This window comes from Chelonia mydas, chromosome 2 (genome assembly GCF_015237465.2).
Source record: "Chelonia mydas isolate rCheMyd1 chromosome 2, rCheMyd1.pri.v2, whole genome shotgun sequence".
Lineage (NCBI taxonomy): Eukaryota > Metazoa > Chordata > Testudines > Cheloniidae > Chelonia > Chelonia mydas.
Window position 1 is genome coordinate 67956074 of NC_057850.1, and position 16855 is coordinate 67972928.

General features: G+C 44.6%; 1 protein-coding gene across 9 annotated transcripts in view; it reads left to right on the forward strand.

The window, feature by feature from the left end:
• The first annotated feature begins 332 nt into the window (after positions 1 to 332).
• Positions 333 to 16855, forward strand: part of ATP6V1H (ATPase H+ transporting V1 subunit H) — an 84373-nt gene continuing 67850 nt past the window's right edge. The window contains exons 1-2 of one of the 9 annotated variants that reach the window (XM_043539626.1): positions 333 to 889; positions 8216 to 8338. In XM_043539626.1, coding sequence (XP_043395561.1) covers positions 8235 to 8338 — 104 coding nt within the window. In that variant the 5' untranslated portion in view covers positions 333 to 889; positions 8216 to 8234. Of the gene's footprint in view, positions 2616 to 8215; positions 8339 to 16855 lie in introns of all 9 variants that reach the window. The other 8 variants (XM_037892618.2, XM_043539627.1, XM_043539628.1 and 5 more) reach the window with 8 other exon arrangements.

Genomic DNA, 16855 nt, shown 5'->3' on the forward strand with positions numbered 1-16855 from the left:
TCTCAGTTAAACTACTTGAAATCCACGTGGCTACTGTGACAGATGAGACTTTGGAAGTGTGGAATCTTTAATAGACTGTTATACTGAGGTGCGGCCGATGCTATGGGTACAGAGATTATTCAGAATCTTGTGTATATTTAAACATTGTATATATATCTGCATGAGCTAGGGATTGTATGCTGACTCCGTATTGGAGAGTTATGGAACTTCATCCAAGAATTAAAATCAGTGAGAGGTAATTATTGCAACTCCTGGGAATGGTAAATAACTCAAGGGAAGTACCACCCCTTGTGGAGAACTATAAATACTGCTTCAGAGTGGGTTCAGGATGCCCAGCAGACAAAGAAAAGGCTTTTGGTACAAAGCCTCAGGTTGAATGACTCAGAGGCCCTCATTTTGACCCTAAAACTGACATGAAACTGTAGTTGAGAAGTCAAAATCCTGCTGGAAGAGTTTGAAGGACTGGAGCCTGCCAGGGTCTCCATGTGGAAGATGGGTGGCAGCTGGCAAGCTCCGTGCGCATGCAGCTGTTTTCTTTGTGATGGTTTTGCCCTAAACTAACTGTACGGGGCTGTGTCATTATTCCTGACACAGAGTGACCAGCAGGTGCTGGGATGATCACAGTGAATTGCAAGGGGGCCATAGGCCTAAGACCCACGGAAGCTCCCTTGAGCAGGCCCTGGTGAGCTTAGTGACTTCTGGCACTATCCAGAGCACACTTGGCTCTGCCAGCCACAGCCAGGGCGGCTAGGAACGTGCTTCAAAGAAGGACCAGGCCAGCTCGAGCGGTAACCTCAGCAACCGGGGGCAGCCCCGCCCCCGCCCTCATCGCCCGCGCTGCGACTGCGCGAACCGGGCCTCCCCGGCCGCCGTCGGGTTGCGCAGTCAGGTGGGTGCTGTCACATGACCAACAACCCCGTTGTCTCAGCTGCGTCCCCCCAGCTGCCCTGGAGCTGCGGAGCTCGGGAGCGCAGCGTCCCGCGGGCCCGGCCACAGACTGAGGGAGTAAGAGCGGTCCTCGGCTGCATCCTGCCCCGCATCCTTCCCCTGCCGGCCGCTCCGGGACTGAGTCTCCCTGCGCCGCTTGGAGGGGGGCGGCGGGAGGGGAGCCCCCCCCCGGTGGCTTTGCTCCCTCTCCCCGGGGGCGGGCGGGGAGAACAACGGAACGGGCTGCCGAGGTGCTGGGAGCCCGGAGCAGGCTGGGGCTGAGCTTGGAGCGGCAACCCCCTGCCTCCGGGCAAGCGCCTCCCTGTCCTAGCGCCGGGGTCGCTGCCCTGCTCGAAGCTGCTCGGTGGGTTCGCGGGAGGGAAATGGGCTCAGGCTCTCGCCGAGGCCTCCGCTGAAGCTGCTTTGTCTAGGCGTCCCCTAGCAGTGCGTGGAGCGGCAGGGCCCCTCCTAAGGTTTTGTGGGCAACCTGGGCCAGGGGCAGGCAAACTTTTTGGCCTGAGGGCCACATCGGGTTTCCAGAATTGCATGGAGGGCCGGTTAGGGGAGGCTGTGTCTCTCCAAACAGTCATGCGTGGCCCAGCCCCTGCCTCCTATCCGGCTCACCCCCCCCCCCCCCGCTTCTTGCTCCCTGACGGCCCCCCTGGGACTCCTGCCCCATCCACCACCCCTTGTCCCCTGACCACCCCCAGACCTCCCACCTCTGACTGCCTCTTGCTGCCCCATCCAGCCCCTTCTCTCATTCCTGACTTGCCCCCCGGGACCCCTGCCCCATCCAATCACCCCTTCTCCCTGTTCCCTGAGCACCCCTGAAACCCCTGCCCCTTACTGCCCCCTGCCACCCCATCCGCCCCCCTCTTCTTCCTGACTGCCCTGAGACCCCTGCCCCTTCCAAACCCCCCCCCCCCCGCCCCTTTACCACTTTGCCTGGAGCATGGGTGGCTGGCGGCGCTACAGACATGCCACCCAGAGCACTGGGTCAGGCTGCGGCTCTGCAGCTGTGCTGCCTGTCAGCCCAGAGCATTGTGTCCGCGGTGTGGTGTGCTGAGGCTGCGGGGGAAGGGGGACAGCAGGGGAGGGGCACAGGGTGAGCCTCTTGGGCCAGGAGCTCAGGGGCCGGGCAGGAGGGTCCCGCAGGCCGGATGTGGCCCATGGGCCGTAGTTTGCCCACCTCTGGCCTGGGCACATCAGCGCTGGGATCCTGCAGCGTGCAGAGCGCAGTTTGACTGCTGCACCCGTCTGCAGCCCCAGTGCAGTCTGCCGGGCTCTGAAGGGCTTCAGCAGGCTGCTTGTGTACAGCAAAGTGCTGCACCCCTATTCAGTTCCCTCTTGGCTTGCTCCTACTTGCCTCTAACTTCCCCATCCTTGAGCTCTCTAAACTCTTTTCCAGTCCCCACTAATCTGACAAGCATTTAAAATGGATGTTGCTACTTCCTCTAAGAACTAGGTCATTGAGCCCTTTAAGGGACACAACTAACATGCTAAAAAGAAAAGGAGTACTTGTGGCACCTTAGAGACTAACAAATTTATTAGAGCATAAGCTTTTGTGAGCTACAGCTCACTTCATTGGATGCATACAGTGGAAAATATAGTGGGGAGACTTTATATACACAGAGACCATGAAACAATGGGTGTTGCCATACAGACTGTAACAAGAGTGATTGGGAAAGGTGAGCTATTGCCAGCAGGAAAAAGGGAGGGGTGGGGGGAGGGAACCTTTTGTAGTGATAATCAAGGTGGGCCATTTCCAGCACTTTACAAGAACAGTAGGAGGGGAAATAAACAAGGGGAAATAGTTTTACTTTGTGTAATGACCCATCCACTCCCAGTCTTTATTCAAGCCTAAGTTAATTGTATCCAGTTTGCAAATTAATTCCAATTCAGCAGTCTCTCGTTGGAGTCTGCTTTTGAAGTTTTTTTGTTGAAGAATTGCCACTTTTAGGTCTGTAATCGAGTGACCAAAGAGACTGAAGTGTTCTCCGACTGGTTTTTGAATGTTATAATTCTTGATGTCTGATTTGTGTCCATTGATTCTTTTATGTAAAGACTGTCCAGTTTGGCCAACGTACATGGCAGAGGGGCATTGCTGGCACATGATGGCATGTATCACATTGGTAGATGTGCAGGTGAACGAGCCTCTGATAGTGTGGCTGATGTGATTAGGCCCTATGATGGTGTCCCCTGAATAGATATATGGACAGAGTTGGCAACGGGCTTTGTTGCAAGGATAGGTTCCTGGGTTAGTGGTTCTGTTGTGTGGTGCTGGTGAGTATTTGCTTCAGGTTGGGGGGCTGTCTGTAAGCAAGGACTGGCCTGTCTCCCAGGATCTGTGAGAGTGATGGGTCGTCCTTCTTCAGGATAGGTTGTAGATCCTTGATGATGCATTGGAGAGGTTTTAGTTGGGGGCTGAAGGTGATGGCTAGTGGCTTTCTGTTATTTTCTTTGCTGGGCCTGTCCTGTAGTAGGTAACTTCTGGGTACTCTTCTGGCTCTGTCCATTTGTTTCTTCACTTCAGCAGGTGAGTATTGTAGTTGTAAGAATGCTTGATAGAGATCTTGTAGGTGTTTGTTTCTGTCTGAGGGGTTGGAGCAAATGCGGTTGTATTGTAGAGCTTTGCTGGAGACAATGGATCGTGTGGTGTGGTCTGGATGAAAGCTGGAGGCCTGTAGGTAGGCATAGCGGTCAGTAGGTTTCCAGTATAGGGTGGTGTTTATGTGACCATCGCTTATTAGCACCGTAGTGTCCAGGAAGTGGATCTCTTGTGTGGACTGATCCAGGCTGAGGTTGATGGTGGGATGGAAATTGTTGAAATCGTGGTGGAATTCCTCAAGGGCTTCTTTTCCATGGGTCCAGATGATGAAGATGTCATCAATGTAGCGCAAGTAGAGTAGGAGCATTAGGGGACGAGAGCTGAGGAAGCGTTGTTCTAAGTCAGCCATAAAAATGTTGGCATACTGTAGGGCCATGCGGGTACCCATAGCAGTGCCACTGATTTGAAGGTATACACTGTCCCCAAATGTGAAATAGTTGTGGGTGAGGACAAAGTCACAAAGGTCAGTCACCAGGTTTGCCTTGACATTATCAGGGATACTGTTCCTGACAGCTTGTAGTCCATCTTTGTGTGGAATGTTGGTGTAGAGGGTTTCTACATCCATAGTGGCCAGGAGGGTGTTTTCAGGAAGATCTCCGATGGATTGTAGTTTCCTCAGAAAGTCAGTGGTGTCTCAAAGATAGCTGGGACTGCTGGTATAGGACCTGAGGAGGGAGTCTACATAGCCAGACAATCCTGCTGTCAGGGTATCAGTGCCTGAGATGATGGGGCGTCCAGAATTTCCAGGTTTATGGATCTTGGGAAGCAGATAGAATACCCCTGGTCGGGGTTCTTGGCATGTGTCTGCACAGATCTGTTCTTGTGCTTTTTCAGGGAGTTTCTTGAGCAGATGGTGTAGTTTCTTTTGGTAATCCTCAGTGGGATCAGAGGATAATGGCCTGTAGAATGTGGAGTTAGAGAGCTGCCTAGCAGCCTCTTGTTCATATTCCAACTTATTCATGATTACGATCGCACCTCCTTTGTCAGCCTTTTTGATTATGATGTCAGAGTTGTTCCTGAGGCTGTTGATGGCGTTTTGTTCAACACAGCTGAGGTTATGGGACAAGTGATGTTGCTTTTCCACAATTTCAGCCCGTGCACGTCGACGGAAGCAATCTATGTAGAAGTCCAGTCTGTTGTTTCGACCTTCAGGTGGAGTCCACACAGAATCCTTCTTTTTGTAGTGTTGGTAGGAAGGATTCTGTGGGTTAGTATGTTCAGAGGTGTGTTGGAAATATTCTTTGAGTTGGAGACGTCGAAAGTAGATTCTAGGTCACCACAGAACTGTATCATGTTCGTGGGGGTGGAGGGGCAGAAGGAGAGGCCCCGAGATAGGACAGACTCTTCTGCCGGGCTAAGAGTATAGCTGGAAAGATTAACAATGTTATTGGGTGGGTTAAGGGAACCACTGTTGTGGCTCCTTGTGGCATGTAGTATTTTAGATAGATTATTGTCCTTTTCTTTTGTAGAGAAGCGAAGTGTGTCTTTTTGTAAAGTCCAGCCATGAGGAAGTTTGTGTGGAAGGTTGGTTTTTTTATATGAGTATCCAGTTTTGAGAGCTCATTCTTAATCTTTCCTTGTTTGCTGTAGAGGATGTTGATCAGGTGGTTCCACAGTTTCTTTGAGAGTGTGTGGCACAAGCTGTCCACATAGTCTGTACAATGTAGATTGTAATGGATTTTTTACCTTCAGTCCTTTTGGTACGATGTCCAACTGTTTGCATTTGGAAAGGAAGATAATGTCTGTCTGTATCTGTATGAGTTTTTTCATAAAATTTATAGATTTCCACTAACCTGCTGGTGTGTTTACAGCAGGGGTCGGCAACCTTTCAGAAGTGCTGTGCCGAGTCTTCATTTATTCACTTGAATTTAAGGTTTTGCTTGCCAGTAATACATCTTAACATTTTTTAGAAGGTCTTTCTCTGTAAGTTTATATATTATATAACTATTGTCGTACGTAAAGTAAACAAGGTTTTCAAAATGTTTAAGAAGCTTCATTTAAAATTAAATTAAAATGCTGATCTTACGTTGTCAGCCCACTGCCAGCTTGGGGTTCCGTTCACCTAGGCCGGCAGCAGGCTGAGCGGGGCCGACGGCTGGGACCCCGTCCCCACCTCATCTCCGCCTGCTCCCCGGAGCAGCGAGCCAGGGGCTGGGCTTCTCCCCCTCCCTCGCAAGGCCATCAGCTGATCAGCAGCAGGGAGGGAGAGGAGGAAGGGCAGGAACCCAGCATGCTGGGGGAAGAGGCGGGGGAGGGGGAACTTTGCCTGCCCTGCAGCAGCAGCTGGCAGGACTAAGCTTCTTCACCCTGCCCCTTTGGTGGGGGGGAGGGGCAAGCAGGATTTTTAATGGCACGCTGCTGCCTGCTGGGGTCCCGGCCCGCTCAGCCCACTGTCGGCCTGGGTTCAGCAGCAGGCTGAGCGGGGCCGGTGGCTGGGACCTGGCAGGCAGCAGCGTGCCATTAAAAATCGGCTCGTGTACCGTCTTTGGCACGCGTGCCATAGGTTGCCAACCCCTGGTTTAGAGTATAGCTCCCAAAAGTGCAATGTTGAAGGGTTTATTTATTGCTTTCCTTTTTTAGGGCTACTTTTCTTTTCCCCCATGAAATAATAATGGGAAGTAAAGTTGCTTTTTTCATACAATAATAGAAATGAGGGGTGTGTATTGGGGAGTAGAGAATGGAGAAGAGAGATTCTGCTTCTTTGTGGTGGCCGTGGTCAAAGAGCTCCAAGCTGGTTGGGTGAGGTAGTTCTAGTTTAGGGTGTGTGGAGTTCCTGCTCCTGCCAGGCTTCAACCTGCTGCAAACATGCTCCTTGTTTTGGAATCAGAGTCAGATGACGATTAAGCCATAAAGGAAGGAGAAAGCAGAAGTGGTGAAGGTCGCTGTCTGTGATATTGAGACCTAGTGTTACTGTTATTGCCAAAGGGTAAATGTTCATGCCAGTGAAGACTTCTGATTTTTGGATCGTTCTTGAGAAGCAAGAATTGATGTCACTAGGGGAATGACTAGCTGTAAGACAAAGGACTAAATTAAATTAGGCCTAAATTATGTGATACATGCTGAATAGGACATCCATGCCTTTTCTAACTGAAAGCTTACTGAACATTTACTAACCCAATGACTTTGTGTAGTCACATAAGTGAAAAATACCTGTGTTGCCTTGCCTCTAAGGCACTCTTCCTGAAATATAAAGGATTACAGCAGTTTTGTACTGCATTTAAATTCTGTTAGTTTTTTTTAATGAACATACTCTATTTTGTCTTCTTTTTGTTTTCTTGCTTCACTCCTTTTTTGTTTTTGCCCTAAAATAGACCGTGATGTTTCTGTTTTACTTGTGTTGCCATTAGTGTCTGTTTCCTCTCCATCTTCCTTTCTCCATGCACTTCTGTTCCTTTTATCTCCTTGCATTGTGGCTTTTTTTAACTTTCTTCCTTAGATACTCTCTCTATATACATCCCCACCACAATCTCTAAACTGCTGTGAAGGCTGATGGAAATCTTTACTGCTCTAATATTCCCTCAGTTTTCTGGCTGCTGTGGAGGCAGTGGGAAGTGTGTCTGCTACACTCTGAGATCCTCATCTCCCAGTGAATAACTCAAGTATTGACCTTGACTAACCAACAGCGAAATAAGATTGACCTGACTCTTTGATTCTTGTCAGTTTAACATCTGCTTATGTACACTTTTCATTAGCAGTAGTTTTCACGCTGCTACAGATTGGGGAAAATTGAGCAGCTAGCACTGGAGATGTCTGTACACTCACTGCATCAGTGAACACTAGGTTCACATTGGGAAGGTCATCCTAACCATAAGACCAGAAACTTTTTTTTTTTTAAATATAGAAAAGGAAATCTTAAATTGTTCAGAAATATCCTTTTTGCCACAGGCAAGTGGATATTTTCCAAGCCCTGCAGATCTCAAAGGAAAAAAAGCTGAGGCTTGGTGTGAAGAAATTTTCAGCTTTTAAAGGAAGTGTTGAAGACTTTTGTCAAATACAGTTTAGTTGAAAGTGGCTTGTATATATGTTTGTTTTCCCACTGTTCACGCTTTTGTATGTCTTTCACGTGCTGTCTTTGATGTGACTGTCAGAATTGAGGTGTATGCATCTTTGGATGTCATCCCTTTATCGACAACCATAACTTACACCCATGAAGAGTTTATATTCTTATTTAGCTAGAGAACTACTTAAAAGAGGTAGCAACAAATGATTTAGCCTCTCACATAATTATCTTCCATTATGAGTGGGTTTTGAAGAAAATTTCTATGCAACATAAACAGCAGACAATCAATTAATATTTAAATTAGTTTTAGTATATACCTTATCCCATGAAATATCTTCACATTATTGCATGAGTACAATGTTTTTTCATTGTGACTTAAAATTAATGGAAGAGGAAAATGTTTGATTTTAAAAGTACAGGCCAAAGTTTTCAAAAGCAACCTGTGGTTTCCTGTTTTTTTTTTGGAGGGGGGGAATGCCAGACTTGAGATGCCATAAAGAGGCCTTATTTTCAGAAAATACTTGGTACCCACACTGTGAAAACTAGCTCCTTTTAAGGTGTCCCAAACTGGGCACCTAAAATCATTTAAAAACTGCTGGAAATTTTGGCCACGTAGTCTGTTTGTGTTCCTAATTTATTGTACTTGTCTCAGATCTGACTCCTAATGTATTTCTGAACAGATTTTAAATCGAGATTAAAATGGATATCAGAGGTGCTGTGGATGCTGCTGTCCCAACAAACATAATTGCTGCCAAAGCTGCTGAAGTTCGGGCAAACAAAGTCAACTGGCAGTCATATCTCCAGTAAGTATAAACTGACCATGAATCATTGACAGCTGCATTTTCTACTAGCTTGTGGATTCTTGTGAATATCCATTATGATGTGTAACATGAGAAGTGTCATTCTATCATGATACTATGAAAGTGGAAAAAACCTACAGTGAATGGAAATAGCTGGGATAATTTCCTATGGACTTACTTCAAGAAAAGGAACTTCATTTTTTGAATTCAATATAGTGGTCCTCAGAAACATTGTTTTTAAGACAAGTTTACTAAAATTGATTACTTTCCACCTACCATTAGAATAGTGTTTCCTCACAGAAAGCATGGCCTAATAGGAAAAGCACAGGACTGAGGCCAGGTTTACATGAGGAGTGCTTTGCCAGTATAGGTGTAGTGTACTTGCAAATCACTTCGATTGTGTATGCAGCTTATACTGACAAAACTGCGATTTTTGTTGGCATGGCTTATTCCAACCCTGAGCACCCCTGAACAAAATAGGTATACTAGCAATAGCAGAGTTTTTCTTGTACAGTAACTCCTCACTTAACGTCCCGGTTAACCTTGTTTCTTTGTTACATCCCTGATCTATTAGAGAACATTCTCGTTTAAAGTTGTGCAATGGTCCCTTATAACGTTGTTTGGCAGCCTCTTGCTTTGTCCACTGCTTGCAGGAAGAGCAGCCCGTTTGAGCTAGCTGGTGGGGGCTTGGAACCAGGGTGGGTCGGCAGCCCCCCCATCATCTCGCCTAAGTTTCCTGTGTGGCAGCTGCCCAGCAGGCTATCAGTTGTCGGGCAGTTCAGGTGTCCCTCCCTGCACTGCCATGTGCTGCTCCTACCCTCTGCCTTGGAGCTTCTCCTGGGAGCCTCCTGCTTGCTTTGCAGGGAGAGGGAGGGAAGAGGGGTGCTGATGTCAGGGTGTACTTATTCCCCACTCCTGTACCCCATCTCCACAGAGCGGAGGGGGACATGACAGAGCTCAGGATGGAGGGAGCTTGCTGGCAGCAGCTGCTGTCTCAACTTGCTGATCTACTTAAAAAGGCAATGTACTTAGAGTGAAGTCAGCGTTCTTAAAGGGGCAATGTGCATCTCACTCACATGCACACGGGGTGTGTGTATGTGTGTGTGTCTCTCTCTCTCTCTCTCTCTCTCTTACTCACATGCACACAGTGTGTTTGCAGCCACTGCCATGCGTATATTGTGTCTTCACCCCCCATTGGTACTACCTCGTAGAGTGTGAAGCTACATTAAGAACAGTGTATTCACCCTTGAGGGCTCAGCCAAGTGTTAGCTCATCATTTAGTAGCAAGGCATTCCCTGGGAAATATTCTACCCTCTTCCATCCTGTGACTACACCACCTCAACCATGCTTCACAATCATCATTGCTGTGTACAGTATTAAATTGTTTGTTTAAAACTTATGTCTTTTGTCTGGTGAAAAAAATTTCCCTGGAACCTAACCCCCCCATTTACATTATTTCTTATGGGGAAATTGGATTCACTTAACATTGTTTCGCATAAAGTAGCATTTTTCAGGAACATAACTACAACGTTTAGCGAGGAGTTACTGTATAACAGCAGTGACATTGAAGCTTTTTGCCAATGTTAATTTAAACTGAGTGGGACCCCGGGGTGGGGGGCACGTTGAGGTTGCTTAATTAGGGCAAACTGCAAAGAATGGGGCAGACAATCCCCAAAACTGCTAGTTATTCTAATACTTAGATTCACTATGCCAGCAACAAAACAGCTTCTACAATACCTTACTAGTTACCTAAAAGCCAGAAATACAGTTCCCTTAAAGCAAGCCAGCCTTGACCTCCCACCCAGACAGCCAAATCAAATATGAGGAGGATTACTGAAAATCTTGTTCATCATTTAAAAAGTTCTACCAATCCCAAAGGATCGGACACATTACCCTCCAGGTTAATGAATATCTTAGATCTTACCCAAATACATGCTTACAGCCAATTCTTTTTAACTAAGCTAAAATTTATTAAAAAAAGAAGAGAGAGTATTGGTTAAAGGGTCATTATACGTACAGACATGAATAGAGTTCTCAGGTCAGTTTCATAGTAGAGATCTTTAGAGTTGTAAAGAGTCCTTTCCAGAATCAGTTTAGGTTATAGTTAAGGCTATGATTTAGTCACGGAGGTCGTGGAAGTCACAGAATCAGTGACTTCCAGCAACCTCCGTGAATTCAGCTTGCAGTGGTCAGGAGCTGCAGGGTCCCCCACCGCCCACGGGGGCAGGGACTGCGGGGTACCCCTGCTGCCTCTGGTGGGGAACCCCTGCAGGTCCCGGCTGCCATGGGCTGAAGTCATGGAGGTCGTGGGAGCCCCCGCAGCTCCCGACCCATAGACCAGGCCTTAATGTCTAATTAATCTAATTGCAGTGGGAGTGTGGACACTTCATCTCTCTAGGCCTGACGGTTTGTCTACCTGGGAAAGTAGTGAATTTAAACTAGTATAGCTATACCAGTATAACTGCTTATGTGGACACTTTTTACTATGGAATAAGAATGGCTTGTTAGGTTTAGCTTGCATTGCTTTGAAATGGGTTTAAGCTAAACTGAACAAATCCACTCTTATTTCATAAGAAGTGTCCAAGCAGGCTTAACTATGCTAGACTTCTTCACCAAAAAAAAATTAAAATTGTGACCAGATGCTTAACACAATTAATATTAACGAGAAGGAAGGAACACAAGCCAGAATGGGTTAAAGGACATTTAGATGTATTTAAGTTGTCAGGGCCTGGAAAAATTCACCCTTGAGTACTTGGGGATTTAGCTTACGTGATGTCGGAACCGTTAGCAATTATCTTTGAGAATTCATGGAGGATGGGTGAGGTCCCAGAGGACTGAAGAAGAACAAACATAGTATCTATCTTTAAAAAGAGGAACAAAGAGGACCCAGGGAATTATAGACCAGTGAGACAAACTTTGATACCTGGGAAGATACTGGAACAAATTATTAAACAATCAATTTGAAAACAACTGGAGGATAAGATGGTGATAAGCAGTAGCCAAATCCATGCCAAATCAACCTAATTTCCTTCTTTGACAGGGTTACTGCCCCAGTGGATGGGGGGAAGCAGTGTATGTGATTTATCTTTATTTTTAGTAAAGCTTTTGACAGTCTTCCACATCATAGTCTTATAAGTAAACTAGGGGAATGTGATCTAGATGAAATTACTATAAGGTTGGTGCATAATTGGTTGAAAAACCCTAAATGAAGAGTACTTTTCAATGATTCACTGTCAAATTGGGAGGGTGTATATAGTGGGGTTCTGCAGGGGTCTGTTCTGGGTCTAATACAAGTCAATATTTTCATTAAAGACTTTGATCATGGAGGGGAGAGTATGCTTATAAAATTTGCAGGTGACACCCAGCTGGGAAGCTTGCAAGCACTTTGGAGGACATGATTAGAATTCAGAAGGACCTTACAAGTTGGATAATTGCACTTGTCTTCATTGAATTTCAGACCAAAGTATTGCAGTTAGGAAGGAAAAGGTCAAATGCACAATTACAAAATGGGGAATAACTGGCTAGGCAGTAGTACAGCAGAAAAGGGTCTGGGAATTATAGTGGATCCCCAAATGAATACAAACTAACAGCGTGATGCAGTTGCAAAACAAGCTAATATCGTTCTGGGGTATATTAACTTGTGTTGTTTGTTAGATACAGGAGGTAATTGTTCCACTCTGCTTGGCACTGGTGAGGCCCCAGCTGGAGTCCAGTGGTGAGCACCACACTTTAGGAAAGATGTGGGCAAACTGAGGAGAACCCAGAGTAGAGCGGCAAAAAAGAGGTCAGGTTTTCTAAACCTTTTATATGAGGAAAAGTTGAACAAACTAGGCATGCTTAGTCTTGAGAAAAGAAGACTGAGGGTGGACCTAATAATAGTCTTCAAAAGGGCTCGTATAGTAAGGACAGTGATGAATTCTTCTCCATGTCCACTGTCGCTAGGACAAGAAGTAATCAACTTAATCTGTACTAGAGAGATTTAGGCTAGATGTTAGGAAAACCTTTCTAACTATAAGGCTATTAAGCTCTGGAATAGGTTTCCAAGGGAGGTGGTGGAATCCCTGTCATTGTTGGTTTTTAAGAACAGGTTAGAGAAATGCCTGCCAGAGAAGGTCTAGGTATAGTTGGTACTGTGTCAGCATTGGGGGGGATGGGACTATGACCTCGAGGTCTCTTCCATCGCTAAGTTTCTATGGTGCTAGAAGGACAGGAGACAGGTGGTGTGGTCCATTTATTGAGAGAGTATGCCTGCCTTTTGTTCTCAAGATGCTGAACTTTGTTATCCTTCGCAGCTCCTGGAGGAATGAAAATTTGTGAGCTTTCCTGATGTGTATGGCCCTTGCCATAGTTAGTCCATGCCTCTGCTATTTCTGTATTAGATTACTGCAACGTGTTCAGTCGAGATGGAACTATACTTTCGGACCATTTAGGAATGTTAGTTAGCACAGAACGCAACTGCCCATTTACTTAGTGATGTTTCTAGAATGAAGCACAGTGCACTAGTGCTTGGTCGACAACACGTGCTGGGGATTGTACTGCGCTTAGCACAGTGGGGTCATGGTTCATGGCTGGGGCTTCTACCTGCTAATACAAATAACATTTGCATTTGATTTATTTCTTGATGCAGTTCAAAGTGGTGATTGACGTATGTGGATTGGTCCTGATTAATTTAGAGAGCGCCTCTTTCATGCTCCATTCTGAGAGTTAAGATTATCTGAGATGCTGTGCTGACAATCCATAGATAAAACTGTTAGCACGTTTAATGTGCCCTCAAAAATGGAGGCCGGTCTCAAATCAGATCTTCTGGTTTTTGCCCTAAATTGGGATAAGACCTTATGTTCAGTTTTCTTGAGGTGCCATTTTATTTTATTTGTGGTTTTATAAGTGGTGTATATGCTGTTAAGTATATTTTATGACGTGTTTTAATGTAATTTTAAAACAGTAGTTTTAAAGCAAACAGGAGAGGCGAATTCCTCTGCCCATTCTGCTCTGCAGTGCTGGAGTAAAGTTGCTTGCTCAGAGTTGCTCAAATTCTGGTATATGCCAGTATCTAGGTCCTGAGTTTTCTAGTACGGTTTCAGTTTAGTCTAAGTCTAACTAGTGTATTGTTTTTTCTGCCTCTGAATGTTATGCATGTAAACAAAAAGTCACATTACACAAAACATGTAGCAGTGTTTACCGGCAGTATTTGATTTCAGAGTGTGTAGCATGTCTGCAAGAACTTAAAATATTTGGGTTGTATCATAACAACTGAAAATATTTTCTGCATTTGTCATTGAATATATCGTTAGTTTTGCAAATTAATTGAATTGAGAATTCATTATTTTAATACCGAAACTTCTGTTTACCTAGTTTTGGGTGTAATTCTAACTAGGGTCAGTAGTCTTAACCAAACAAAAAACCTAACAGCCTTTGTGTAGTAGTTTACACTTAATTTTGTGTATAGACTGTAGAAAATATTGTCTTCCTGCTGCTGCAGCACTGTAAAATCAGAATATTTCAGTTGAGAGAAGCCAGGTTTCCCTTTCCTAAAGGAGACTTTCAAAAATGGTAAAATAGTCCTTTACTGCAGGGGTTCTCAAACTTCATTGCACCACGTCCCCTTCTGACAACAAAAATTACTATATGACCCCAGAAGTGGGGATTGAAGCTTGAGCCCGCCTGAGCCTCACTGCCCTGGGTGGGAGGGCCAAAGCCTGAGCCCTACTGCTGTGGGCGGCGGGGAGAAGCTGTAGCCCCAGGGCTTCAGCCCCAGGCAGGGGGTCTGTAACCTGAGCCCCACTGCCCAGGGCTGAAGCCCTTGGGCTTGGGCTTCAGCTCCAGGCAGTGGGGCTCGGGCTTCAGCCCGGGCCCCTGCAAGTCTAAGCCAGCCCTGGGGACTCCGTTAAAATGGGGTCGCGACCCAATTTGGGGTCCCAACCCACAGTTTGAGAACTGGTGCTCTGCTGAAACATTAGATACCCTTCTCAGAATCAGTGTTCTTGCATTTGGAAAACTACTGTACTGTAGGATGCAAACCTATAAGAACACTTGATGTTTGAGTGAGTTGTGTGATGCAAAATAGCTCACACTTTGCCTTCTGAGGATCACCCAGTGTGTTAAAAAGGGGTATTTATGTTCTTGGTGCTTGTGGATTTTATTTGTAAAGAGATACTATCAACTTTAATTTTTTGAAATTGACTAAAATCAAATAGTATGTCACGATGTTTTTATAATTTCTTGCCTTTAAAACATTTTTAGAGAGATTTTTCTGCTTGGTGCAGTTTGTGCTGGTACAATTGCACAGAAGCCATTCCCTCTATATAAATTTGAATATGATTATTAAACCAGTCAAGCAATCAGATCATATGAGTGTCCTCTAATACTGTCATAAAGCATCACATGCCAAGGGTAAAAACTTTGCATCTTGACATGCTGATAAAGTGAGTATGGGGTGGTATCAATAATAATTAATAGAAATGTCTAATATTTAGCTGTGAAACCTGGCAGATGTTTAAAACAGAAAGCCAGGTTTTACTTTGTTGTGTCCTGTGAATAAAACAGGAACTACAGTTGTCATGAGGAATGCATAATGGAAAAACCAAGCTAATCACAAGTGTCTGTATCAACTACACTGACCAAGAGCTTTTTATAAATGATCTCTTACAAGCACTTGTTCTATATAATTCTTAAGCAACAATAACCAACATCATCTGCCTTCTTCAGTTCTATAATAGCAGTTACTAATGCCTGCCTTGTATCCAGGGTGCGAATGAAGTATTGACTTTGTTTTGAGACTTTAAAAAATAAATAAATTATTTGTTCCATAGGATAAGTGGCAGAGTTGTAGTAAGATTAATGGGCAGCAGAGTGAGTGGCTCATACTTAAAGGGAACATAACATTAGTCTGCAACATCACATGGGAAATCTATTTAACAACCAAATGATTTACCAACGTAAAGCTTTACAGGTGCAACAGATAATCACAATGGTCTTTTGGCCTTAGAATTGAGAATCTATGAATTATCTGAATCTATTTGGTGAAACTATTTCCTTTTTTGAGTCTGAAGAATTTGACTTGCTGTCTAGCACTAGAAAAGGTACACGGTGACCTGGCATATGTGAGATTTGGCACTTCTTGAACAAAATGCACTCTAGCTCATTGTGCTGCATTCTTGGTTGCAGGAAAATGCTTTATTGGCTGTGTCTTAGTAACAGTACAATTCAATAATTCTGTGGGTGGGGGGGGAGGAGTGTTTTGAAATGAAATGGGGAGACTGTGGTTACCTTAAAACCTTAATTGTAAAGAACTGGTAAACCTCAACATACTAGTAATGGGGAAAAATCATGACCGCTGGCACCAAAGGGGAGGATTGGGTTATTCTGCTGTGGTTGTATGGCTTTTACATTGGTATTCATGAGACGCCTTGGGGTTATTAGATAAGTACTAATTTTAATTTTAAAATGAAGTGTTTGGGAGGTGGCATTTTTGACATTGGTAAGGCATTATTCAGATTCCCAAAGTCCCTGATGAAATATTAATGAATTGTTTACTAAACTGTCAAACTTTTCTTCAACAATGTGCTGTAAATGTCTGCTCAGACTGGCACTTATAAATAAACGCATATTAAACCTCAATTCTTCCTTTGTTCCAAGGAATGTCTTCCTCTGCCTTTGATTTTCTTGAGCTTTAATGTTCGATCAAAGTAGAGAGCTTTATTTGTTTGAAAGCGTTTTCTTTGACAGTTGGTAAACTTTTACCGAATTTTGAAATAAACTGGCATTCCTTATTTTTGCACTGCTTTCTCAAACTCTAAAGTTGTAATCAAGGGCTCTTCTTAAATCTTATTTAATGTTTGTAATCTTCTTTGAAGAGGACAAGTGCTATGTTACTGTGAAGTGTTCTAAAAACAATGAAGTGGATATTTTCTGATTACTTTTTACATTGTATGGAATTTTCTAGTATGACCAATGCTGATTGATTATTGTTCTCTCAGACCAATCTCTTGGCTGACTAAAACTGTACAGGTTTGTTAATCCCTGGGGCTTCACAGACTCCATGGGCTGTGTTATAAAAAATTACCTGCATCTTGCCAGAAGCCACTGTCTTAAGGGACGAATGAGACTTGGCTTTATAAATCTTTTTGGTAGCAGTGAGTTGGCCCCTACGCATGCTGAGAAATGGCTTGTTATGAGGAAGTGTTGAGAACAAAATGTTGAACAACAAAATCTTCAAATGTCAAAGCATACAAAAATAGAATACAAAATACAAAAGGGGCTTAATTCTGTATTCCTGTTCCTGGAAAATCTGGTTATGTTAAAAATCCAAAATCTTGGTGATGTTTCCGTTCTTGGTGTCAGCAGTACACTTGTGTGCAGGGGAATACTCCCCACCTGCAGATTAGAAGAGATCATCAGGAGAACATCATTGTGATGTTCCTCCTACTATGGGGGAGAAGTGGTAATTTAGTCTCCTTCATTTCCCCCATAGTCTATCTTGGCATGCATATACACTGATGCTTACCACTAAATACAAACACT